General features: G+C 47.2%; 1 protein-coding gene across 1 annotated transcript in view; it reads left to right on the top strand.

The window, feature by feature from the left end:
* Window positions 1-633: 633 nt before the first annotated feature.
* Window positions 634-26,461, top strand: part of MFHAS1 (multifunctional ROCO family signaling regulator 1) — an 82,753-nt gene continuing 56,925 nt past the window's right edge. The window contains exon 1 of the mRNA XM_056569569.1: window positions 634-4,024. Within this exon, the coding sequence (XP_056425544.1) occupies window positions 1,153-4,024 (2,872 nt within the window). The 5' untranslated portion in view covers window positions 634-1,152. The remainder of the gene's footprint in view (window positions 4,025-26,461) is intronic.

Here is a 26,461-nt window from a genome sequence, read left to right as displayed (position 1 = left end):
CGGGAAAAAACGCTGACCCCACGCGTTCCGCCTCCAGCACAGAGGCTTCCTCCTTGTATATCCACCTATGACCAGTACTAGTGGACCGTGTAACACGCTATATACTATACATTTGTGTTATTTCTCTTAGGTCTAAGGTCTAGTACTTAATTTTTTCCTTTCTCTTATTTGGACTAGAGCGGAGTTTACACAGGTTAGATTTATAAGGTGCAATTTGTGGGGTCTTTATGGTATATATTGTTCTATGCCCGGTTATACCTGCATTTTCTTCTTGGGTCTTATTTTTGCCCAGTACGGGGTGGGCGTCGAAGGACCACACTCCTCCGCCAGGTTTACTGGTTTTAAATGATTTTAAATTGTTTGTTGGTGCTCTGTTTTTGTATGTGCTAATTGATTAATAAAGATTGATTGTTCAAATGTATTTTGGACTTTTGGAGTGCATCACTATATAGCTGCCAGCTTTTTGGTTTTGTGGTATATGTGGCAGCTGATTGCACCAGCATGCTATTATTATTACTAGTGGTGCCCACCGTGTCTTATTCCACCCAGTATGGAAAGCTCTCCTCCAAAAGCTGCTCATAGTAAGGTGTAGTTGTGCCAACACCTTTGTCTGTATAGTGCCTCTTGGTCACACGTTAGCCTGAGAGCTGCTATGCCAGCCATTAGCGCTAGGTGGCGTGTGATCTCCACTCCGTCTCTTGTGGGATCTTTCTCTTCCCCGTCAGTCCCCACCCTGTGATTTTAGAGGGAGGGGAGAGGAGCAGGTTAGGAGTCATCTCCTCAGAGAGGCAGCCCTGACGATATAGCTTGTGAGGCGCCTGGACCAAGGACATCACCTGATCGTCAGCCCCCGGCAGAGCAGACAATAGCCGCATCCCCTCCCCAGCACTGCATAGTGTCCTTGGAGCGGCGGGAGCCGGGCACCAGCCCCATCCCTTCTCGGCTCCTTCCTCCCATGCAGCATGTCCTGGTGGCCGGCAGCATGTAAGCGGCTGTGTGAGCGGAGGTGCCTGCTACCGGGCCCCCGTGCTGTGCCTCCTCCTCCCGCCAGTCCTGAGGCTGTCAGTATCCCGGGCAGGGTGTGTGGTGGTGAATGGTGCACCCACCATGATGCATGAGCAGCACTGACAGGCGCCCCCACCCGTCCTCACCATGATGGCAGCAGCAGTAGGACCCAAGGATGCCTGTGACCTGAAGACTGCCCGGCTATGGAGGGACGCGGCTCTGCGCTCCAGGAAGCTGCGGAGCAGTCTGCGCCAGCTGACCCTGAGCTGTGGCGAGCACAACAAGCTCATCCTCCCGGAGGACCTGGGCGACGTGGAAGTGCTGAACCTGGGCAACAACTCCCTGGAGGACGTGCCCGAGGGCCTGCGGAGCCTGTCTGCCGGCAACCTGCACGTCCTGATCCTGCGCAGGAACAAGCTGCTCAGCGTGCCCTCCGCCGTGTACGAGCTGGGCCGGCTCACCGAGCTCGACATGAGCCACAACCGGCTGAGCTGCCTGACCGAGGCGGTGGGGCTACTGAGCCAGCTGAAGAAGCTGTGCCTGAGCCACAACAAGCTGCAGACCCTGCCCCGGCAGATCGGCTCCCTGCTGCGCCTGGAGGAGCTGGACGTCAGCTTCAACCGGATCACTCAGCTACCTGACAGCATGCACGGGCTGGGCCGCCTCCGAGCCCTGGACCTGGACCACAACGAGCTGGGCAGCTTCCCTCAGCAGATCCTTCAGCTGCCTGCACTGGAGGAGCTGGACTTCTCTGGTAACAAGAGGCTCTGCAGCAGCTGCTCCCTTCCTGATGGCATACGAGCCATGACACCCCTGAAGATCCTGTGGCTGAGCAGCACTGGCCTCTGCACCCTGCCTGACCCCTTCTGTGAGCTGACCAATCTAGAGAGCCTGATGCTGGACAACAATCACCTCTCCAGCCTACCCGAGCGGTTCGGGGCACTGCAGAGGTTAAGGATGATCAACCTGTCCTCCAACTCCTTCCAGGAGTTCCCCAAGGCCCTGCTGCTGCTCCAGGACCTGGAGGAGCTCTACCTGAGCCGCAACAAGTTCACTGTGCTGCCAGAGGGCATCTCCAACTTGTTCAGGCTGGTCACCTTGTGGCTGGATAACAACAGGATAAGGTACCTGCCAGACACCATCGTGGAGCTCTGCTTGCTGGAGGAGCTGGTATTGCAAGGTAACCAAATAGCAATTCTCCCAGATCACTTTGGGAAGCTATCCAAAGTCAATATCTGGAAGATCAAAGACAACCCTTTAATTCAGCCTCCTTATGAGGTGTGCATGAAAGGGATCCCTTACATTGCTGCTTATCAAAAAGAACTTGCCCATTCACAGCCTGCAGTCAAGCCAAGGTTAAAGCTGGTTCTCACTGGCCTCAAGAATGCAGGCAAAACTGTGCTGAGACATTGCCTGACGGACAGTCAGCAACCCAGCTGTATACTGGGGAACACGGCCATAGAAGTCACCAACTGGACAGCTGATGCCGAGCGAGGACTTACTTTTATAGTGTATGACTTAGCTGGGGACCAGAGCTACGATACTATCAACCCCTTCTTCCTCTCCCCTGGTGCTTTATATGTTCTGGCAGTGAATCTAAAGACCTATGTCTCCAAGCAGTTTTATACGTCTGTAGGCTATTTTCTACATTTTATCAGTGCCAAGGTACCACATGCAGTTGTATGCATAGTAGGAACTCATGCAGATTTATGCGAGGAAAGGGACATTGAGGAGAAATGTCTTGCTATACACCACCAGATAGCTCTGCAGGAAAAAAAGGATTCAGAGACCTTACAAAATCTGGCACAGTCTGTGGATGAAGCTCTTAGCCAAGACTATGACATGCGTGCCTCAAACCCTCATGCAGCTTTTTATGGTGTCAGTGATAAGAATCTGAGACGGAAGAAAGCCCAGTTCCAATATCTCATGAATAACCGTCTTCAGATCCTCTCCCCAGTCCTCTGTGTTAGCTGCCACAATTTTTCGAACATTAGGCGCTTGAGGGAAAAGCTCCTGTCCGTGGCAGAACACAGAGAGATTTTCCCAAACTTGCATCGAGTTCTTCCCAAATCCTGGCAAATGCTGGAGGAATTGCACTTTAAACCTCAGGAGCTGTGGCTGACCTGGTGGGACTCAGCACGCCTAGGCCTACAGGCGGGCCTTACCGAGGACAGGCTGCAGAGCGCCCTGTCCTACTTACATGAGAGTGGCAAGCTGCTCTACTTTGAGGACAATGCCACTCTTAAAGAGTATGTTTTTCACAATCTGACAAAATTGATTGACATCCTGAATGTCTTTTTCCAGAGGGACGCCTCAGTCCTGCTACAGAAACTCATGAGTGACACTAATGTGGACGATCTAAAGGCTGCCCAGTTACATCACTATGTGGAAGGGTTCCTACTTCATGGACTGTTGCCCACTCATATCATTAGGTTACTCCTTAAGCCACATATCAAAACACAGCAAGACCTGCAGCTTATACTAGAACTTCTGGAGAAGATGGGGCTCTGTTACTGTATCAATAAACACAAGTCCAAACCACTGAATGGGGCCACTGCTTGGTACAAGTTCCCTTGCTATGTTAAGAATGAGGTGCCTCATGCGGAGGCTTGGATCAATGGTACAAACATATCAGGACAGTCTCTTGCGGTTGAACAGCTTCAGATAGAATACAGCTTTCCCTTCATATTTCCACCTGGCTTGTTTGCCCGTTTTAGCGTCCAAATTAATAGTCATATTGTGCACCGTTCAGATGGGAAATTTCAGATCTTTGCCTACAGGGGGAAAGTGCCAGTTGTTGTAAGCTTTCGACCGTCAAAAGGAGCCTTACAGTCAGACATTTTGTCAATTGCCAGCCATGCTTCACTGCCTAATATATGGACTGCATGGCAGGCAATAACCCCATTGGTGGAAGAACTGAATGCACTATTACAAGAATGGCCAGGCCTATACTACACAGTAAATGTCCTATGCTCCAAGTGCCTTAAGAGGGGATCGCCAAATCCGCACACCTTCCCAGGTAAGATGGTTTGTCATTTTAAAGGACCATGCTGTTTATTTCTCTAATTGTAAGAAAAATTATGTTTATATTTCTGTACCCTTTTTACTTGGATTGTATTCGATGACTATGGAGAGGAAGGATAGATAAAAATAAGAGCTTTGCTGTTAGAACTATGCGGGTGCAGTCATGAAGGAAGGCAGCAATGTAAACAATGGAGGTTTTCTTTGGTTGCCATGGTTATGATCAACACTATCTAGTGTAGACCACTTATGAGATACTTATGAGTTAACGTTTCTCTTTCCATGGATAAAACCATGGCAACCAGAATGAAAATATTCATTGTTTACGTTACTGTTTGCACCAACATGAAACCAGTTCTCAATAGAAATAAGGTTCATATCCAAAAATGATACAATTTTTTTAGGTCAGGAATAGACAGCTTAGTTTGTAAGGGATCGTAGTATAAAAGGTACACACTCTTAGGGCTGGGCGGTATGGCCAAATATGTGTATCGTGGTATTTTTGTATCTTATGGCGGTTCCACGGCATATAACGGTATTCCCCCCCCAATAAAAAATAAACGAACGCATGTTCCGACGTCGGCCTTATGCTGGGGACGTGAACGTCGGCAGCCGTCAGCCTATCACCGGCCGCTAATTCTGAGGTTGAAGACCACTGGTATAGAGTGTCAGCGCCGGCGGCCGAAACAAACAGGAGGACCAGGAGGGCAGTGCTTGCGGGTGACATGTGAGTAGTACCCCGATGGGGACAGCGCAGTGCTGGGCTAATAATTAATTGGGGGGGGGGCAGAACAGCGCACGTGGGTCACATATGATTAGTTCCCCGATGTGGGGACAGCACAGCGCTGGGCTTGACAATTCATTCATTCCCGAGGGGGAGGGGCCAAACCGGTATTGCGGTATGGGTTAAAATTCATATCGTGCAGCACACTGTATTCGGTATGAACTAGTATACCGCCCAGCCCTACACACTCTGATTATTTTATTAAAGGGAACCAATCATCAGATTTTACCCTATAAAATGCTTGGCAAAGTGTTATATAGGGTAAAATTGTTGTCCTCACCATCCCCAGGGGACGCTCCTGCCCCCAGGGATGGTGAAGATATGAAGTTATAAACTAGTCACCACCGCCGCCGTAAGTAGTCCCCTGGGCGGGGAGCTCTTCTCACCTACTCCCGTTCTTCGGCCGGCAGCGACGCCCCCTCCGCTTGATTGATGGGCCGCGTCATTGTTCCGCTGACTGAACAGACAAAGCAGAGCGATGATGTGGCCCATCAATCAAGCGGAGGGGGCGTCGCTCCCGGCCGAAGAACGGGAGTAGATGAGAAGAGCTCCCTGCCCAGGTGACTACTTACGGCGGCGGCGGTGACTAGTTTATAACTTCATATCTTCACCATCCCTGGGGGCAGGAGCATCCCACGGGAATGGTGAAAATAAAGATTTTACCCTATATAACGCTTTGCCAAGCGTTATATAGGGTAAAATCTGATGATTGGTTCCCTTTAACCTTAGCAGCTCCCTATATATACACGCAGTTTACTTTCATGCTCTGTAGCAGCGCCAAACCTTTTGTGACAGTGTTATTAAGAAGTTGGAAAGATTCCTTGATAGTTTCACACAGTGGGGTATACTGGAGATTTTAATGCATTGAGTAAACTGTTACTTTTTTCCTAATACAAGTTAATAAACTGTTGTGAAATTGTGGACCAAAGGTTATACTCGAACGCGTTTCATTGTCTACGTATTTAGCATCATTCTTGGGAACAGATGCAGCGTGTCTCATAATAATAGAACTCGGACGTTTTCTTGTTTCTCTTGAGGTCAGTGACACTGAGATGTTTTCTGACAAAATAATTTTGCTTAAAACTTTGTTACTCCAGCCTATAATGAATTACAAGATGACTATGTCCTGACGTCTTGGCTCATGTGACCTATGTGCAAGCTCTATCAGAGACTATAGAATCGCTTTATATAATAAGGGATGTAGAGCAGAAATCTAACATTAAAAAGAGACCAGCCTTTGTTTATTATTAAAGGGATTGATCAAAACCTGTCCAGAGGAAAAGTTGCAACCAATCAGATCGCTTCTTTTATTTTTGAAAAGGTCTTTGAAAAATGAAAGAAGCAATCTGATTGGTTGCTATGGGCAACTCAGCAACTTTTCTTCTGGACAGGTTTTGATCAATCATTCCCACTGTCCATAAACTTGTACTTACCTCCAGTGCTCCCATGGTACCTTCATTGTCCTGCTCCTCTTAGGGTATGTTCACACTACGGAATCCGCCAAATTCCGCGGTGTGAATTTAACAATAGTGTAAGTTGGTCTCCGCGAGACCCGTTCACACTGCGGAATTTCAGCGGCAGACAATTCTGCCGCTGAAATTGTTCAGCGCAAAGAAAGAAAATGTTCATTCTTTGCACGGAAGTCCGCGAGTACTACATAGCCGTCAATGGTGACGGCGCAGTGCCGCGCGGTCCTACCGCTGCCGTCGGCTGCCAGGCTGAATCTCCTCTCGCGGAATTCTGCGAGTGGAGAGTCCATTCACACTCTGTAGTGTGAACATACCCTAACTGTCTGAGAGGAAATATGACATTGGTCACAGCGATGTTCCACCTGGGATCACTCCAAATTTCTTTTTCCATATCCTGCTGACTAACCATCACTAGTTGCACATCGCTTTTTGTTTCATTCAAGCACAGCTGCAACTATGGCCATGTGATCACCAGTCTGGCCTACGGAAAGTTACATGGCTTAGTGTGTCAGAGGAAGTAGTCAGTTAGACTTCCTCTGAGCTACAGGATGACATCATCACCTGTTTGTTCCTACTAACTTACAGACCCCTTCCCTCCCAGCTCTGTATGATGCTGCTGTCTCTATGGGATCAGATCATATAGTAAATATTAGGGATGTCCCGATACCTTTTTTTTAAGACCGAGTACGAGTACCAATACTTTAATGCTGGTACTCGCCGATACCAAGTACGAGTACTTATATTTGAAAGGGAATCTGACAGCAGGGTGACGCGGTTTCTGTCGCTGTTTACCGTATGATATGTGGGTTCCTTGTTGGGTACAATGGAGGCAGCTGCTGTAGTATGAGACAATATTTCTCTCTTCATTGGACAGATCAGGGAATTTGCTTTGGCGGTGAGACCGATGACCACATGGTGAGCAGCGGTAGAAACCGGGTCACATGCACTATCTACCTATAAATTCAAGTAGGTAGTATCCCCTTGCAGACATTAGCAGCAGCCCCCCGGCAGTCATTAGTAGCAGCCCCCCCCTGTAGACTGCAGGCCCACCCCCTTGTAGACATAAGTAGCAGCCCCCCTGTAGACCACAGCCCCCCTTTAGACAGTGGGCCCAATTTAAACAGCAGCAGGGCCCCCGTTTAAGACAGCAGCAGGGCCCCCCCTTTAGACAGTAGCAGGCCCCCCCCCTTTAGACAGTAGCAGGGCCCCCCGTTTAGATAGCAGCAGGGCCCCCCCGTTTAGATAGCAGCAGGGCCCCCCCGGTAGACACCAGCAGTCCCCCCCCCCCCCATTAGACATTAGTAGCAGCCCCCTCCTTGCAGGCAGCTCACCTCCTCTGTCGGGTTCTGGTGCTGCCGCTCTGCTGCCCCGTCCTCTGGTCCGCATCGTGTCGTCCTATGGAGGAGCATGTGACATATACGTCACTCCGCTTCCTCCGTAGCGTTACGCAGTACGCAGGGGAGGAGGCGGAGTGACGTGTGTGTCACATGCTCCTCCATAGGACGACATGATACGGACCGGAGAACGGGGCAGCAGAGCGGCACCAGGTATCGGCATGGTATCGGGGACATTAAACGAGTCCCCGATACCATGCAAATGGCTAGTATCGGCCCCGATACCGATACCAGTATCGGTATCGGGACATCCCTAGTAAATATACACCTCTTCTTAAGGCTGTGTTCACACGGTGTGTTTCTTGCGTTTTGCATTTCTGTGTTTTTTCTGTTATTGCAGTGATTTTTTTTTCAACATCACAGCAAAAAAGTTTTATTTTAACGCAATTGTGCGAATCATGGTTAAAATGGGATTAACAGTAATTTCCGAAAATCGCTGAAGGAACAGCAAAAATGCAGTTAAAATTTAAAATGCAAACACAGTCTAAGACTTTAAATCTTTATACACCTCAATTGTGATTAGAGCTGAAATCGCTTTTACCTCTTGACATTAATTCTCTAAATAATGCACTTTGAATAAGAAAACGCATCCAAACTGCACTTAATGTCTATTTATTTAAACTCACTTATGAGTCTAATCCGTTCATCTGGGTAAACACCAGCAGCACAATTAGATGAATAGGTGCAGTGATCAAACACCACACCCAATCTCTTTGCAAAGCCAGAGGATTCATGGGAATTAAAGGGGTACAAACTGTTTTGAACGCTGGAAACGATGCTGGGAGCTTGTGACGTCATAGCCCCGCCCTCATGATGTCACGCCCCACCCCCTCAATGCAAGTCTATGGGAGGGGGCGTGGCAGCCATCACACCCCCTCCCATATACTTGCATCGAGGGGGCGGGATGTGATGTCATGAGGGGCGGTGCTATGACGTAACAAGCTCCAGTGTTCGGAACAGTTTGTTCCAAATGCTGAGCTGCGGAGTACTCCTTTAAGTAATTTCAGTGATGGATTTGCATTCCATATTGAGCCTATCCCATGCCTGCCGCATCAGCTAAAACAGGTAAGCACAAGTAACTCTACATTATTCTCTAATAATAGCCTATGCCATACTATATTGGCAAAAAAAATAATAATAATAATCCTGGAGTACTTGTTTACATTTTAAGTGCAGACAGTTTTATAGCTATATGGAAATGATCACACTGGAAACTTGCATTCACTTCTGTTCTGACATCTACCTCTCTTCTGCATCAGTAACTGGTTAAAGGAGTAGTCCAGTGGTGACCCAGTGGTGAACAACTTATCCCCTATCCTAAGGATAGGGGATAAGTTTGAGATCGCGGGGGGTCCGACTGCTGGGGCCCCCTGCGATCTCCTGTACGGAGCCCCGACAGCCCGCGGGAAGGGGCTTCGCACGAAGCGGCGGCCGACATGCCCCCTCAATACAACTCTATGGCAGAGCCGAATAGCTTCCTTCGGCAATCTCCGGCTCTGCCATAGAGATGTATTGAGGGGGCGTGTCGGCCGCCGCTTCGTGCGGAGGTCGACAACCGCTATCTGGCCGGAGAGCCTGGCCCCCGTACAGAGAGATCGCAGGGGGCCCCAGCGGTCGGACCCCCCGCGATCTCAAACTTATCCCCTATCCTTAGGATAGGGGATAAGTTGTTCACCACTGGACTACCCCTTTAAGAGAGCTGCCTGAAGTGTGTGGGGTGGGCAAGGCATGTGACCGGTAGTGATAAGTAATACCAATAGTGATCTGTATAATCACCTCTCTTGAGGAGTTGTCTGTGAGGTGAAAATACTCCAAATGACTCCCTAATTAGGGCCCATTCACACTATGGAATTTCTGAGCAGAGAAATTCCGCTTGGAAATTCCAGTGCAGTAGCCAATAATAAAAGACCTTTTGCTGTTAGAAATATATGGGCGAAGTCATGAATGAAGGCAGCAATGTAAACAATATGATGTTTACACGAATAGTTATTATTTTTATTATTATTTTTTTTTACATCCACTACTTTTTTTTTTATATCTTGCTGTTTTCACTCTCTCTAAGCCTTATAATAAGCTAGCTGACTTATTCTGTAGAGAAAACTTTGGAGCATTGTTCTCTTTATCATCACAGGCAGGATTATAGTGAAATGTGACACCTATGTATAGATAACACAGGAACACACCTATCACAATAGGTGATAGTCACAGCTCCCCTTCCCTGCACAATGACCTCTGCACATGCCCAAAGCATGCAAAACTTTCTTTAAAAGTCAGTGCGTCAACAGTGTATTATTTCTTTTGATGGTCCATGTTGCTGCTGTATAGTAGATCTATAAGGCTAGGTTTCCTCACAGGTTTTTCTGGTGTTTTTTTTTTTTTTTTTAAACTGCCACTGCAGTTTTTGAACCAAATTAAGTGTATTAAAGGGGTACTCCACCCCTAGACATCTTATCCCCTATCCAAACGATAGGGGATAAGATGTCTGATTGCGGGGGTCTGGGTCCCGACCATCGGAAGTCCGTCACTTCACACCCCGTCCCACCCCGTCCCCTCAATGCAAGTGTATGGGAGGGGGCGTGACGCCCCCTCCCATAGACTTTCATTGAGGGGACGGGGCGTGACATCACACGGGCGGAGTCCTGACGTCACAGACTTCCGTGGTCGGGACCCAGATCCTCCAGCCCTCCTTTGGATAGGGGATAAGATGTCTAGGGGTGGAGTACCCCTTTAAAAAAGGAATAGGAAATATAAAGGAAGGACTTATACTTATTCTCCTTCCTACTGGATCCACTTCTGACTTTGGCTCAGAAACTGCAGTGGCAGTTTTCCCCAAAAACGTTATAAAAAAACCTTTGTGGAAACCTAGCCTAATGCTTTTAAACTGGCCTTGTCATCATCACAAAGATATGTCGAGAGATTTGATTGGTCGGGGTATGAATATTTAGGCACCTGTCGATCTCTAGATATATCATGGTGAAGCGTGCTTCATTCCTTGGCTGCAAATGGTAACTGTCCAGTTGAAGGAGATGGCTCCATCCTCAACTGGACAGAGATGGATGAACGACAGACAAGCGGGCATGTTGCCAGACTAGCGTATAACGCTACGCTACAGATATATATAAAATTATGTTTACATCAATTTAATTAAAAAAGTCCTGGAAAAGCTCCGAAAAAAATAGAAATCTGTATGTTAAGAAAGTAGAAAGCATGTCTGCTTCATAAACATAGACTAATGTATATAAATATTTAGCACTTCTTGCTTTCACTTACATACTACTGTGGTTTATAATGACATTTTTAGCCTGTTTGAAGCTATTGTTTGTGGATTTCTCAGATATTTTTACAACTTTTGTCTGGATAGGCTGTTTTACTAAATATGTATGTTACAATTATATAACGTTATGGGCTGTAAAGTCCAACTTCACATGTTTTCGGCAAGTCTGTAACCATAGTGGGAATCATCCATCACCTTCCATCTCACTTTGTTGGCATTTCTTTGGCACTTCTCTTTGTAGCTTGGGAGAACATTTCCCGAAACTACTTCTGAGGAAACACATGGTCATTGTCAGATATATTATGAGATGGGAGAGATCAGGGATCCACGGACACGGAAGATGGATCAGTATAGCAGTATGTAGGATAAAAAAAATGTAGGGACAGAAAAGACTTGAGTAGACTAACTTGTGACAAATTTTTGCCCTAAAGGTGAGGGCACATATTTCTGTTCGTCTGCTGTATCTATACTGGGTGCAGGGGTGTGGAAATTTAATGAAAAAACTACTTGTCCACGGGACTAAAACGGAGCAAAATCTACTTGTCCCTCATGACGATCCACTTGTCCGGACCAATTTTCGTTTTTCCACTCATTTTTTCCTCCTCCCCCTATAATAGCCATAACTACCTACTATAATGAAACCTTATCATTTATAAAGAACATATTCTCCAAACGAAAAAATAAATAAAAATAAAATAAATAAATATATATATAATTGGTGAGGTGAAATTGAAATAGTAAAAGATAATTTTGCAGATTTGGTGGTTTTCTTTTCTACACCATTTACCTTGTGGTTGAGATACCATGTTTTGATACTTTAGGCCGCCTGATTACAGCAATACCAGATTTGTATAGTTTCAGTCATGATTTACTAATTTTAAAAAAATTCTGAACTTTTTCAAATGTTTTTAATTGCCATATGTTTGACCCCTGTAGTTTTTTCTTTTTGCATACCAGGCTATATGAGGGCTCTTTATTTTGCGCCATAACCTTTTTTTTTTTTATCGGTACCATTTTGGTATTGATCTGACTTTTTAATCGCTTTTTAACTTTTTTTTTTCTGGGATATTATAAAAATTGCAATTCTGTGGTTTAGTAATTTTTTTTACATTTAAGTCACTTACCGTATGGGATACATAATGTTATATTTTAAAAGTTCGTACAATTATGGACGCCGCGATACTAAATATGTTTATTTTTATTATGTTTACATGTTTTTATATAGGAAAAGGGGATGATTTGAACTTTTAACATGAAAGGGGTTAATGTGTGTCTTTTAAACTTTTATTAAAACTTTCTTTTTTTTTATACACTTTATTAAACTTTTAAGAGGAATCATTAGATTTCTCATACGGATCAATAGAGTTCAATTGAACTCCATTGATCTGTGTGCTCTGCACTCCATTGATAGTCTAGTCCAGCCAGGCTCTATCAACGACAGAGCCACGGACACCAGGGAAGCAGAGGTAATCCTTTCTTAGCTATGGCCTTTGCCCAAGTTCTGTTTTTAAAGTCTGTCCAATAAAAAACAGGGAGACTGTCCTGAAACAAGGCACTTTCTTTGTTATTCCTGTGGTGTGGACAACTCACAACCAGGATTACAATGGAAATTCCATGTATACTTATAAAAATATAATACATGCTATAAAAAAATTGCCTATTAAATTTTTTAGCATTTCTCTTAGGGGATAAGGCAAAGGGATAAAGCTTTATCACCCTCTGCTTACAGCACACTATGACTAATGCCTATTCATGCAGATTGAACAGAGATTGTGGAGAAAAGAAAAAACAAAAAGGCGCTCACTAGTTCAGTACCCTCTATTGATGTTCGGTGATAAATGGTGACGTAGAGGTTCTCACCTTTTCTGGCATGTAGAAATCATAACATGTATCCAGCTTCTGCCTTAAAGGAACGGTGAACAATGGGCTTGCTATAGGGTGCATGCTGGCGAACGCCCTATAGCAAGCCCGTTGTTTCCCCGGGGTCTGCACAGATCTGTTCCCATCTATTCATGCAGATTAACAGAGATTGATAATGGTTACTATTCCTTTCATTGTTATATGAAGATAACCCGGCCGATAGAGCTATTTCAGAATGCTTGCATGAAGTCTGGATTCGATAGCCACCACAGCTGCACTGTTAGAAGTGTCACTAAATAAAGATGCAGAGATACGTGAACAGAATTGTACTGAAGAGCTTAAAGGGGTTATCCCCCATAAGGGGATTTTAGTACGTACCTGACAGACAGTAATGGACATGTTTAGGAAGGAACTGCGCTTGTCTTGGGGCTAAATGGCTATGTCATGAGATTACCATAACACTGTGGCTAGCTTTTTGTGAACTGGTATTTCCTGTTTGACTTTTCTTTTTTCCCTACAAATCCCATAATTCCATTTTCCTCCCTCCCACACATCAGCCATCCCACCCATTTAAGCATAAATGAGCTGCATCCATTCAAAAGACCTAGGGTTTTCAATCAGGGTGCCTAAAGCTGTTGCAGATTGATCTCTCTCCCACCAAGCGATCCCTCCACCCACTGAAGCAGACAGGCTCCCTGTCATCAGCTGACTAGTGAGTCAGGTCTCGGCCGCATTGCAACCTGGGAAAAATCTGAGACAACAGTCATTTTGTATGCTGGTAAAAATAAATATTGGGGTGAAAATCACAGAAAAATTGTGAGAAAACCGTAACACACAGGTACAGACACTATTATTATTATGAACTACACTAATTTTACAGCTCCTGTAGCATAGTCAAATAAATACCCCTTTAAAGGGGTATTCCGGTGAAATTTTCTTTTTTTTTTTTTAAATCTACTGGTGCCAGAAAGTTACACATATTTGTAAATTTCTTCTATTTAAAAATCTTAATCCTTCCAGTACTTATCAGCTGCTCTATGCTCTACAGGAATTTGTATTTCTTTCTGGATTTCTTTTCTGTCTGACTAGTGTTCTCTGCTGACACCTCAGTCCATGACAGGAACTGTCCAGACAGGAGCAAATCCCCATAGCAAACCTCTCCTGCTCTGGACAGTTCCTGATACGGACAGTAGAGGTTTGTTATGGGGATTTGCTCCTACTCTGGACAGTTCCTAAAATGGATAGAGGTGTCAGCAGAGAGCACTGTGGTCAGACAGAAAAGAAATTCAAAAAGAAAAGCACTTCCTCTGTAGTATATCAGCAGTATACAGCAGCTGATAATTACTGGAAGGATTAAGATTTTTTAATAGAAGTAATTTACAAGTCTGTTTTAAATTTCTGGCACCAGGTGATAAAAAAAAAAATATATAGTTTCCCACCGGAGTACCCCTTTAAGAACCTCATACTTCCACGGATGATTTACTGCACAGCTCAAGACTAAACATTTTCTCGCTCTGGCAGTAGGCCTTAGAGATTCCTTGAATAACTTGGTGTTGGACTAAAGTCAGCTCCAGTATGCTCACCACAGCAAAGCTCACTGCGTGTCTGTCATATGCATGTGTGTATACATATATAGACAATTTGTGATCTCTATTTGTGGCCTCTCTTGCTTAGCTACATTGTAGGCCCTTCATTTGACCCATGTCAAAGTGACCTTCATTTGGTGCAGCTCAATAGATTTGTACCATAACACATGTATCTTGTTTTTAGCTTCATTCCAGTCATTCTTTTTAGTTTACTTTGATATTACTATGTACTATTCTTATTCTTGTTACTTTCACCATTATAGCTTTTGTGATAATTGGGGTGGAATATCAACCTGCATGAATATGTTGAGCTTAAAGGGGTACTCCGGTGCTTAGACATCTTATCCCCTATCCAAAGGATAGGGGATAAGATGCCTGATTGCGGGAGTCCCGCCGCTGGGGACCCCCGGGGATCTTGCACGCGGCACCCTGTTTGTAATCAGTCCCCGGAGCGTGTTCGCTCCGGGTCTGATTACCGGCAACCACACGGCCGGCGGCGTGTGACATCACGCCTCCGCCCCCGTGTGACAGCTATCATGCCCCCTCCCGTAGGCTTGCATTGAGGGGCGGAGCGTGACGTCACACGGGGGCGGAGGCGTGACATCACACGCCGCCGGCCGTGTGGTCGCCTGTAATCAGTCCCGGAGTGAACACTCTCCGGGACTGATTACAAACGGGGTGCCGCGTGCAAGATCCCGGGGGTCCCCAGCTGCGGGACTCCCGCGATCAGGCATCTTATCCCCTATCCTTTGGATAGGGGATAAGATGTGTAAGCACCGGAGAACCCCTTTAAGCCTCTTTGACTATATAAAGTGTAAGGAGGTATCCAGTTTGGCACTTGGCTTGTGACCTTGGCTAGTTTTGGCAACGAAGACTAATGCATAAAAGCTGCCGCTATGTAGGTATTTGTCATAGCTGTGACACGCAGCATTAACATTACAGAATTGTTTGTTATAGACATTGTCTTATGGCTACAGGGTACAAGTATGTATACACAGCGCTTTGTACTTCTGATGATACTGAAAGCTCTCAGCTGAATAGACTTTTTTGGCTTCACTAGTAGAGCACAAAGGAATTCCCGCTGTTTATTCTTTGGAAATGCTTTCAGGAGGAAGCTTAAAGTGAACCTGCCACTCTACATTACTACATCATTACTGATCTGTATCACACCTATCATGTAGTCGTATGCATAAGCTTTTCTGATCTACAGGGTAGCAATTAAGTGCCTGCATGACCCGTGGCCTTAGGCTAGGGCTACACATTAGATTTTCTGTAAAAAAGTTTTGTAGAAAACTTCAGTCCACAGGAGTGCATTAAAGGAGTTCTGTAGTGTAAAATAACTTATTGGATAGGAGATAAGTTATTTATCACAGCACTAATTAATCCTTTAAATTAGGGATGTCCTGATACTAGTATCGGTATCGGGGCCAATACTCTGCATTTGCATGGTATCGGGGACTCGTTTAAAGGGGTACTCCGGTAATTAGACATCTTATCCCCTGTCCAAAGGTTAGGGGATAAGATGCCTGATCACGGGGGTCCTGCCCCCTCCTATAGGCTTGCCGTGATCAACAGTAATCAGACCCGGAGCGAACACGCTCCGGGGATTGATTTTAAAAGGGGTGCAGCGTGCAAGATCACGGGGGTCCCCAGCGGCGGGACCCCCGCGATCAGGCATCTTATCCCCTATCCTTTGGACAGGGGATAAGATGTCTAAGCGCCAGAGTACCCCTTTAATGTCCCCGATACCATGTCCTATACCTGCTGATGTGCGGCCCGGCTCTGCTGTCCAGTTCTCCTGATCGCATCATGGCGTTCCATGGAGGAGCATGGGACACACACGTCACTCCACCTCCTCCCCTGCGCCCAGCGTAACACTACGGAGGAAGCAGAGTGATGTGTATGTCACATGCTCCTCCACAGGACGCCATGATGCGATTGGGAGAACGGGACAGCGGAGCGACAATACCAGAGGACAGCCACAGGTGAGCACTGTCTAAAAGAGGAGGGACTGCTGTCTTCAAGGGGGACAAGAGGAAGCACTGTCTACAAGGGGGGGGGGCTGCTATCTACAAGGGGAGGCGCTATCTACTGTTACGCCGAGCGCTCCGGGTCCCCGCTCCTCCCCGGAGCGCTCGCTACACTCTCGCTACTGCAGCGCTCCGGTCAGATCCACTGACCCGGTGCGCTGCGATACCGCCTCCAGCCGGGATGCGATTCGCGATGCGGGTGGCGCCCGCTCGCGATGCGCACCCCGGCTCCCGTACCTGACTCGCTCTCCGTCGGTCCTGTCCCGGCGCGCGCGGCCCCGCTCCCTAGGGCGCGCGTGCGCTGGGTCTCTGCGATTTAAAGGGCCACTGCGCCGCTGATTGGCGCAAGTGGTTCTAATTAGTGTGTTCACCTGTGCACTCCCTATGTATACCTCACTTCCCCTGCACTCCCTCGCCGGATCTTGTTGCCATTGTGCCAGTGAAAGCGTTTCCTTGTGTGTTCCTAGCCTGTGTTCCAGACCTCCTGCCGTTGCCCCTGACTACGATCCTTGCTGCCTGCCCCGACCTTCTGCTACGTCCGACCTTGCTTCTGTCTACTCCCTTGTACCGCGCCTATCTTCAGCAGTCAGAGAGGTTGAGCCGTTGCTAGTGGATACGACCTGGTCACTACCGCCGCAGCAAGACCATCCCGCTTTGCGGCGGGCTCTGGTGAAAACCAGTAGTGACTTAGAACCGGTCCACTAGCACGGTCCACGCCAATCCCTCTCTGGCACAGAGGATCCACCTCCTGCCAGCCGGCATCGTGACAGTAGATCCGGCCATGGATCCCGCTGAAGTCCCTCTGCCAGTTGTCGCCGACCTCACCACGGTGGTCGCCCAGCAGTCACAACAGATAGCGCAACAAGGCCACCAGCTGTCTCAACTGACCGTGATGCTACAGCAGCTACTACCACAGCTTCAGCAATCATCTCCTCCGCCAGCTCCTGCACCTCCTCCGCAGCGAGTGGCCGCTTCAGGCCTACGACTATCCTTGCCGGATAAATTTGATGGGGACTCTAAATTTTGCCGTGGCTTTCTTTCTCAATGTTCCCTGCACTTGGAGATGATGTCGGACCAGTTTCCTACTGAAAGGTCTAAGGTGGCTTTCGTAGTCAGCCTTCTGTCTGGAAAAGCTCTGTCATGGGCCACACCGCTCTGGGACCGCAATGACCCCGTCACTGCCTCTGTACACTCCTTCTCGGAAATTCGAAGTGTCTTTGAGGAACCTGCCCGAGCCTCTTCTGCTGAGACTGCCCTGTTGAACCTGGTCCAGGGTAATTCTTCCGTTGGCGAGTACGCCGTACAATTCCGTACTCTTGCTTCTGAACTATCCTGGAATAATGAGGCCCTCTGCGCGACCTTTAAAAAAGGCCTATCCAGCAACATTAAAGATGTTCTGGCCGCACGAGAAATCCCTGCTAACCTACATGAACTCATTCATCTAGCCACTCGCATTGACATGCGTTTTTCTGAAAGGCGTCAGGAGCTCCGCCAGGATATGGACTTTGTTCGCACGAGGCGTTTTTTCTCCCCGGCTCCTCTCTCCTCTGGTCCCCTGCAATCCGTTCCTGTGCCTCCCGCCGTGGAGGCTATGCAGGTCGACCGGTCTCGCCTGACACCTCAAGAGAGGACACGACGCCGCATGGAGAATCTCTGCCTGTACTGTGCCGGTACCGAACACTTCCTGAAGGATTGTCCTATCCGTCCTCCCCGCCTGGAAAGACGCACGCAGACTCCGCACAAAAGTGAGACAGTCCTTGATGTCAACTCTGCTTCTCCACGCCTTACTGTGCCTGTGCGGATATCTGCCTCTACCTTCTCCTTCTCTACTATGGCCTTCTTGGATTCCGGATCTGCAGGAAATTTTATTTTGGCCTCTCTCATCAACAGGTTCAACATCCCGGTGAACAGTCTCGCCAGACCCCTCTACATCAATTGTGTTAACAATGAAAGATTGGACTGTACCATACGTTTCCGCACGGAGCCCCTCCTAATGTGCATCGGACCTCATCACGAGAAAATTGAGTTTTTGGTCCTCCCCAATTGCACTTCCGAAATTCTCCTCGGACTACCCTGGCTTCAACACCATTCCCCAACCCTGGATTGGTCCACTGGGGAGATCAAGAGTTGGGGTTCCTCTTGTTTCAAGGACTGCCTTAAACCGGTTCCCAGTTCTCCTTGCCGTGACCCTGTGGTTCCCCCTGTAACCGGTCTCCCTAAGGCCTATATGGACTTTGCGGATGTTTTTTGCAAAAAACAAGCTGAGACTCTACCTCCTCACAGGCCTTATGACTGTCCTATTGACCTCCTCCCGGGCACTACTCCACCCCGGGGCAGAATTTATCCTCTCTCTGCCCCAGAGACTCTTGCTATGTCTGAGTACATCCAGGAAAATTTAAAAAAGGGCTTTATCCGCAAATCCTCCTCTCCTGCCGGAGCCGGATTTTTCTTTGTGTCCAAAAAAGATGGCTCCCTACGTCCTTGCATTGACTACCGCGGTCTTAATAAAATCACGGTAAAGAACCGCTACCCCCTACCTCTCATCTCTGAACTCTTTGATCGCCTCCAAGGTGCCCACATCTTTACCAAACTGGACTTAAGAGGTGCTTATAATCTCATCCGCATCAGAGAGGGGGATGAATGGAAAACGGCATTTAACACTAGAGATGGACACTTTGAGTATCTGGTCATGCCCTTTGGCCTGTGCAACGCCCCTGCCGTCTTCCAAGACTTTGTTAATGAAATTTTTCGTGATCTCTTATATTCCTGTGTTGTTGTGTATCTGGACGATATCCTGATTTTTTCTGCCAACCTAGAAGAACACCGCCAGCATGTCCGCATGGTTCTTCAGAGACTTCGTGACAATCAACTTTATGCCAAAATGGAGAAATGTCTGTTTGAATGTCAATCTCTTCCTTTCCTAGGATACTTGGTCTCTGGCCAGGGACTACAAATGGATCCAGACAAACTCTCTGCCGTCTTGGATTGGCCACGCCCCTCCGGACTCCGTGCTATCCAACGTTTTTTGGGGTTCGCCAATTATTACAGGCAATTTATTCCACATTTTTCTACCGTTGTGGCCCCTATCGTGGCTTTAACCAAAAAAAATGCCAATCCCAAGTCTTGGCCTCCTCAAGCGGAAGACGCCTTTAAACGGCTCAAGTCTGCCTTTTCTTCGGCTCCCGTGCTCTCCAGACCGGACCCATCTAAACCCTTCCTATTGGAGGTTGATGCCTCCTCAGTAGGAGCTGGAGCGGTCCTTCTACAAAAAAATTCTTCCGGGCATGCTGTTACTTGTGGTTTTTTTTCTAGGACCTTCTCTCCGGCGGAGAGGAACTACTCCATCGGGGATCGAGAGCTACTAGCCATTAAATTAGCACTTGAGGAATGGAGGCATCTGCTGGAGGGATCAAGATTTCCAGTTATTATTTACACCGATCACAAGAACCTCTCCTATCTCCAGTCTGCCCAACGGCTGAATCCTCGCCAGGCCAGGTGGTCTCTGTTCTTTGCCCGATTTTAATTTTGAAATTCACTTTCGGCCTGCCGATAAGAACATTAGGGCCGATGCTCTCTCTCGTTCCTCGGATGCCTCGGAAGTAGAGCTCTCTCCGCAACACATCATTCCTCCTGACTGCCTGATCTCCACTTCTCCAGCCTCCATCAGGCAAACTCCTCCAGGGAAGACCTTCGTCTCTCCACGCCAACGCCTCGGAATCCTCAAATTGGGTCACTCCTCCCATCTCGCAGGTCATGCGGGCATCAAGAAATCCGTGCAACTCATCTCTCGTTTCTATTGGTGGCCGACTCTGGAGACGGATGTTGTGGATTTTGTGCGAGCCTGCACTGTCTGTGCCCGGGATAAGACTCCTCGCCAGAAGCCCGCTGGTCTTCTTCATCCTCTGCCTGTCCCCGAACAGCCTTGGTCTCTGATTGGTATGGACTTTATTACAGACTTACCCCCATCCCGTGGCAACACTGTTGTTTGGGTGGTCGTTGATCGATTCTCCAAGATGGCACATTTCATCCCTCTTCCTGGTCTCCCTTCAGCGCCTCAGTTGGCAAAACAATTTTTTGTACACATTTTTCGTCTTCACGGGTTGCCCACGCAGATCGTCTCGGACAGAGGCGTCCAATTCGTGTCAAAATTCTGGAGGGCTCTCTGTAAACAACTCAAGATTAAATTAAACTTTTCTTCTGCCTATCATCCTCAATCCAATGGGCAAGTAGAAAGAATTAACCAGGTCCTGGGTGATTATTTACGGCATTTTGTTTCTACCATGGGCCGAATTCTCGTATAACTTCAGAGTCTCTGAATCTTCCTCCAAATCCCCATTTTTCGTGGTGTACGGCCGTCACCCTCTTCCCCCCCTCCCTACTCCCTTGCCCTCTGGTTTGCCCGCTGTGGATGAAATATCTCGTGATCTTTCCACCATATGGAAAGAGACCCAAAATTCTCTCTTACAGGCTTCATCACGCATGAAGAAGTTTGCTGATAAGAAAAGAAGAGCTCCCCCCATTTTTTCTCCTGGAGACAAGGTATGGCTCTCCGCTAAATATGTCCGCTTCCGTGTCCCTAGCTACAAATTGGGACCACGCTATCTTGGTCCTTTCAAAATTTTGTGCCAGATTAATCCTGTCTCTTACAAACTTCTTCTTCCTCCTTCTCTTCGTATTCCTAATGCCTTTCACGTTTCTCTTCTTAAACCACTCATCATCAACCGTTTCTCTCCCAAACTTGTTTCTCCCACTCCTGTTTCCGGCTCCTCGGACATCTTCTCCGTAAAGGAGATACTGGCCTCCAAGAAGGTCAGAGGGAAAACTTTTTTTTTGGTCGATTGGGAGGGTTGTGGTCCTGAAGAGAGATCCTGGGAACCTGAGGACAATATCCTAGACAAAAGTCTGCTCCTCAGGTTCTCATGCTCTAAGAAGAGGGGGAGACCCAAGGGGGGGGGTACTGTTACGCCGAGCGCTCCGGGTCCCCGCTCCTCCCCGGAGCGCTCGCTACACTCTCGCTACTGCAGCGCTCCGGTCAGATCCACTGACCCGGTGCGCTGCGATACCGCCTCCAGCCGGGATGCAATTCGCGATGCGGGTGGCGCCCGCTCGCGATGCGCACCCCGGCTCCCGTACCTGACTCGCTCTCCGTCGGTCCTGTCCCGGCGCGCGCGGCCCCGCTCCCTAGGGCGCGCGCGCGCCGGGTCTCTGCGATTTAAAGGGCCACTGCGCCGCTGATTGGCGCAAGTGGTTCTAATTAGTGTGTTCACCTGTGCACTCCCTATGTATACCTCACTTCCCCTGCACTCCCTCGCCGGATCTTGTTGCCATTGTGCCAGTGAAAGCGTTTCCTTGTGTGTTCCTAGCCTGTGTTCCAGACCTCCTGCCGTTGCCCCTGACTACGATCCTTGCTGCCTGCCCCGACCTTCTGCTACGTCCGACCTTGCTTCTGTCTACTCCCTTGTACCGCGCCTATCTTCAGCAGTCAGAGAGGTTGAGCCGTTGCTAGTGGATACGACCTGGTCACTACCGCCGCAGCAAGACCATCCCGCTTTGCGGCGGGCTCTGGTGAAAACCAGTAGTGACTTAGAACCGGTCCACTAGCACGGTCCACGCCAATCCCTCTCTGGCACAGAGGATCCACCTCCTGCCAGCCGGCATCGTGACATCTACAAGGGGGGCGCTATCTACAAGGGGGGGTCCCTGTCTACAATGAGGGGGCCCTCTGTCTACAAGGGGGCCTGCTGTCTGTAAGGGGGACAAGAGGGAGCACTGTCTACAAGGGGGGGCCTGTTGTCTACAGGGGGGACACAGGGGGATGCTGTCTACAAGGGGGACAAGAGGGGGAGCGCTGTCTAAATGGGGGGGGGGCTGCGGTCCACAGGGGGTGGGGCTGCGGTCTACAGGGGGGCTGCTACTAATGTCTGCAACGATCTATGCAACCTACAAGGGGAAACTTCCATTGGTCAAGTCCTGGGGAAAAAAGTGTGGGAACTCACCCATGATTTCCACTCAAGGGCTAGTCCTGCAGGACTCCTCCTAAAGGGAACTGTGTTCCTGCTCTGGAAAAAGTGCAGGAACACCGTTCCTGTGCGTTCCTGCAGGACTTTAGCCCTGGATACTTCCTACTATTAAACGCAATCTTACAGCAGAGTCACCTGCTCTAACTTGAATTTATATGTAGATAGGGCAGGTGACCCGGTTTCTACTGCTGCTCACATGTGAACGTCAGCGCAATCGCTCCGGAGACATTGGTCTCACCGCCAAAGCAAATTCGTGTTCTGTCCAATGGAGAAGAGAGAAATCTTGGCTCATACTGCAACAGCCGCCTCCATTGTACACAACAAGGAACCCACATATCAACACTGTAAGCAGCGCCAGAAACTGCGTCACCCTGGTGTCAGATTCCCTTTAAAATATAAGTACTGGTACTTGGTATCGGCGAGTACTAGAATTAAAGTATCTGTACTTGTACTCTGTCTCTAAAAAAATGAAATCGGGACATCCCTACTTTAAATAGCATTTAATACTTAATCGGTTAGATTTTTTAATAGTGACTTAAATATACACAGCTTAGAAAATAGACTAGACACTTAATATTTGTTGCAGTTGCTCATGCTGCATGTTAAAATTGTTGTATCTTTAGATACACTTTTGTCTTGCCTTATGCAACCCCTTTGTTGGCTTACTTTGTCATGCTTCTTTCCCTTTAAGCCATACCTTGACCAGTGAGGCACAATAGTGTCTTACTCATATAAAGGGGTACTCCAGTGGAATTTTTTTATTTTTTTTAAATCAACTGATGACAGAAAATTAAAAGGTTCCTCCGCTCCCCAGCATCCGGAACTCAATTTTCCGAATGCTGGGTGCGGACTTCCATGTTCACGTCTGTCGCCTCGTGACATCACACTTAGACATCTTATCCCCTATGAAAAGGATCGGGGATAAGATGCCTGATCGCGGGGGTCCCGCCGCTGGGGACCCCCGTGATCTTGCACGCCGCACCCCGATAAAATCAGTCCCCGGAGCGTGTTTGCTCCAGGTCTGATTACGGTCGATCATGGGGCTGCCCCCTCAATGCAAGCCTATGGGAGGGGGCGTTACAGCTGTAGGCTTGCATTGAGGGGGCCGAGCGTGATGTCACACGGGGGCGGAGCCGTTACGTCACAATGCTTCGGCCCCCTGATCGACAGTAATCAGACCCGGAGCGAACATGCTCCGTGGACTGATTTTAACGGGGTACGGCGTGCAAGATCACGGGGGTCCCCTTTGGATAGGGAGTAAGATGTCTAAGCGCCGGATTACCCCTTTAACATGTTTTTTCTTCAAAAGATATGTTGAACAGAAACAAAAATGCCGTGTGAACTGTGAAGGCACCCCTAGTAAATTCACCCTAGAGCCTTCAGGTACTTAGGTAGATTTCTGCAGATACATCTGCTCTGTTACTATGAACATCACTGATGCCCCATCTACACAGGGGTGCTTTTGTGTTCTGATTTAGGAATGTAGTGGAGTGACTATTTATTGCACATGTATTTTCATATTTGATGTGGGCCTGACATAGAAATAATGGCTTTTTGTGTCTAGTGGGCAGATCAGTGTGTGACACAGACATAAATTGCCATTCACTGCAACCCTTATTTTCCATGCAAAGCAGCCTAACCGTTTTTATACACCTGTTTTTATGTGCCGGTTCAAAGAGAATAGGTGTGACACAGGAGTGTGTATTATAGCTAAGTGGCAAATAGTGATAGTCAATGAAGCATTGCGTCATTCATAAAACCTGTAAGATGACTTCTCCTGCACACATTGATGTCACAGCTGCACCGTTCTGGCCTCTACTACTACTTTAATTTGCTGTACCGCACTTTTTTTGGATAAAGGGGTGGGTTCTGTGAATAACTATATTGCAATACTATTTTCTGTAGCTCCTTGAGGACCGTATAAAGCTGATTACTTTAACTTCATTTACACCAATAATCTATTCCAGCTGCCCATACATCTCTGCAGTAAAAAAGAAGCAACTATTAAGCTAGGTTTTCTACGCTGTTTTTTTTTCTGGCATTTTTTTAAATACTGACACTGCAGTTTTTGACCCAAAGTCAGAAGTGGATCCAGTAGGAAGAAGACGTAAAAGTCCTCCCTTTATGTTTCCAATTCCTTTTAAATACACTTATGGCTTTGGCTCAAAAACTGCTCCTGCCATTTACCATAAAACACCAGAAAAAAACCTGTGTGGAAAGCTGGGCTCAATGTAGATGCAGATCGTTTTCATGAAGATGGACCTTTTTAGAAATATATATATATATATATATATATATATATATATATATATATATTTGTGTGATACTGTATATTCAGAGCTGTACAAATCCTAAGATCCAGGCAGCCAATGTGCCAATGATGGATATTGCCAATGATGGAATTATTGCCGCCATATACCCTAAATTTAGTCTTTATCCAGGTACGTAATGTAGCCCTGCCATACAGTATATTCCCCAGCTTTTTAGTACCTTGACTGTACTTATATATGTCTGGCAGTTCCCATAGAGAATGAATGGAAGAACGATGGGGCATACTCATCCCGTCACTCCATTTCACCATAAAACTCTGGAGATCGTGCAGAGTCCCAGCAGTCGGATGTCTAAGCGCTCAGCTAGCTATCCCCAATATTATGTGTTGGGACAACCCTTTTTAAATGGCTAAAGTGTCAATTATCAGTTTAGACAAGAGTTGATATTGCTCATGCAGGCCCCTATGTCCTCAGGCACCGACAGCTCAATATATTGTGTAGTGGCCAAGCTGAGTGAGCTGATCATTGAGTGTCAAGTGTTGGCAATCCACCAATCTGATATTAAAGCGTACATGTCAGATCACACAACAACAAAAAAGAACTTGCTATGTTACTCAGTACCTAATCCTGACAATGTACATCTACTTTTTATGCCTTTAACACCTATATTTATTATAAAAATCAAATTTTATTTAAAAAGTAAATTTTTTTCCGTAGTACAATAATAAAGAAGCGTGTAAACATGGGTATTTTAATTGTTTTGACCCACAGAATATATAGAACATGTAATTTTTACTGTAAAGGGCACTGTGTAAAAACAAAACCCTCCAAAAGTTGCATATTTGTGTTTTTCTTTCACTTTCCCCACAAAATATTATTTGGGTTATGCTGTACACTTTATGGTAAAATAACAGGTGTTATTACAAAGTACAATTGGTCATGCAAAAAACAAGCCCTCATATGGTTCTGTGGATAGAAAAATAAAAAAGTTATGAATTTTAAAAGGCAAGGAGGAAAAAACGAAAAAATGAAACTGGCTTTGTCCTTAAAGGGGTACTCCGCCCCTAGACATCTTATTCCCTATCAAAAGGATAGGGTATAAGATGTCTGATCGCGGGGGTCCCGCTGCTGGGGACCACCGGGATCTCGGCTGCAGCACCCCGCTATCATTACTGCACAGAGCAAACTCGCTCTGTGCGTAATGATGGGCGATACAGGGGCCAGAGCATCGTGACGTTACGGCTCTGCCCCTCGTGATGTCACGGCCCGCCAAGACGCTCCAGCCCCTGTATCACCCGTCATTACGCAAAGAGCAAGTTTTCTCTGTGCAGTAATGACAGCGGCGTGCTGCAGCCGAGATCCCGGTGGTCCCCAGCAGCGGGACCCCCGCTATCAAACATCTTATCCCCTATCCTTTTGATAGGAACTAAGATGTCTAGGGGCAGAGTACCCCTTTAAGGACAAAATGGGCTGTCTTCATAAGGGGTTAAGAACCTATTCTGAGGGTAGGTCATCAATAAGCATCTCTGGTTCACCAATGGTAAAATTGAGGCCTTTAGGGCAACACAGGTCTCTTCATAAATGTGGCTTATTAGTGTAAAACAAGCTCATTTACTGCTTTTATAACCTTCTAAGGGTATATTCCAGTGTTTTCCAACCAGTGTGCTTCCAGCTATTGCAAAACTACAACTTCCAGCATGCCCGGACAGCCTTTGATTGGAGGCACACTTGTTAGGAAACACTGGTAG

The sequence above is a fragment of the Hyla sarda genome, chromosome 1, assembly GCF_029499605.1.
Source record: "Hyla sarda isolate aHylSar1 chromosome 1, aHylSar1.hap1, whole genome shotgun sequence".
Taxonomy (NCBI): Eukaryota; Metazoa; Chordata; class Amphibia; order Anura; family Hylidae; genus Hyla; species Hyla sarda.
This window is presented reverse-complemented; position numbering and strand designations above follow the sequence as displayed.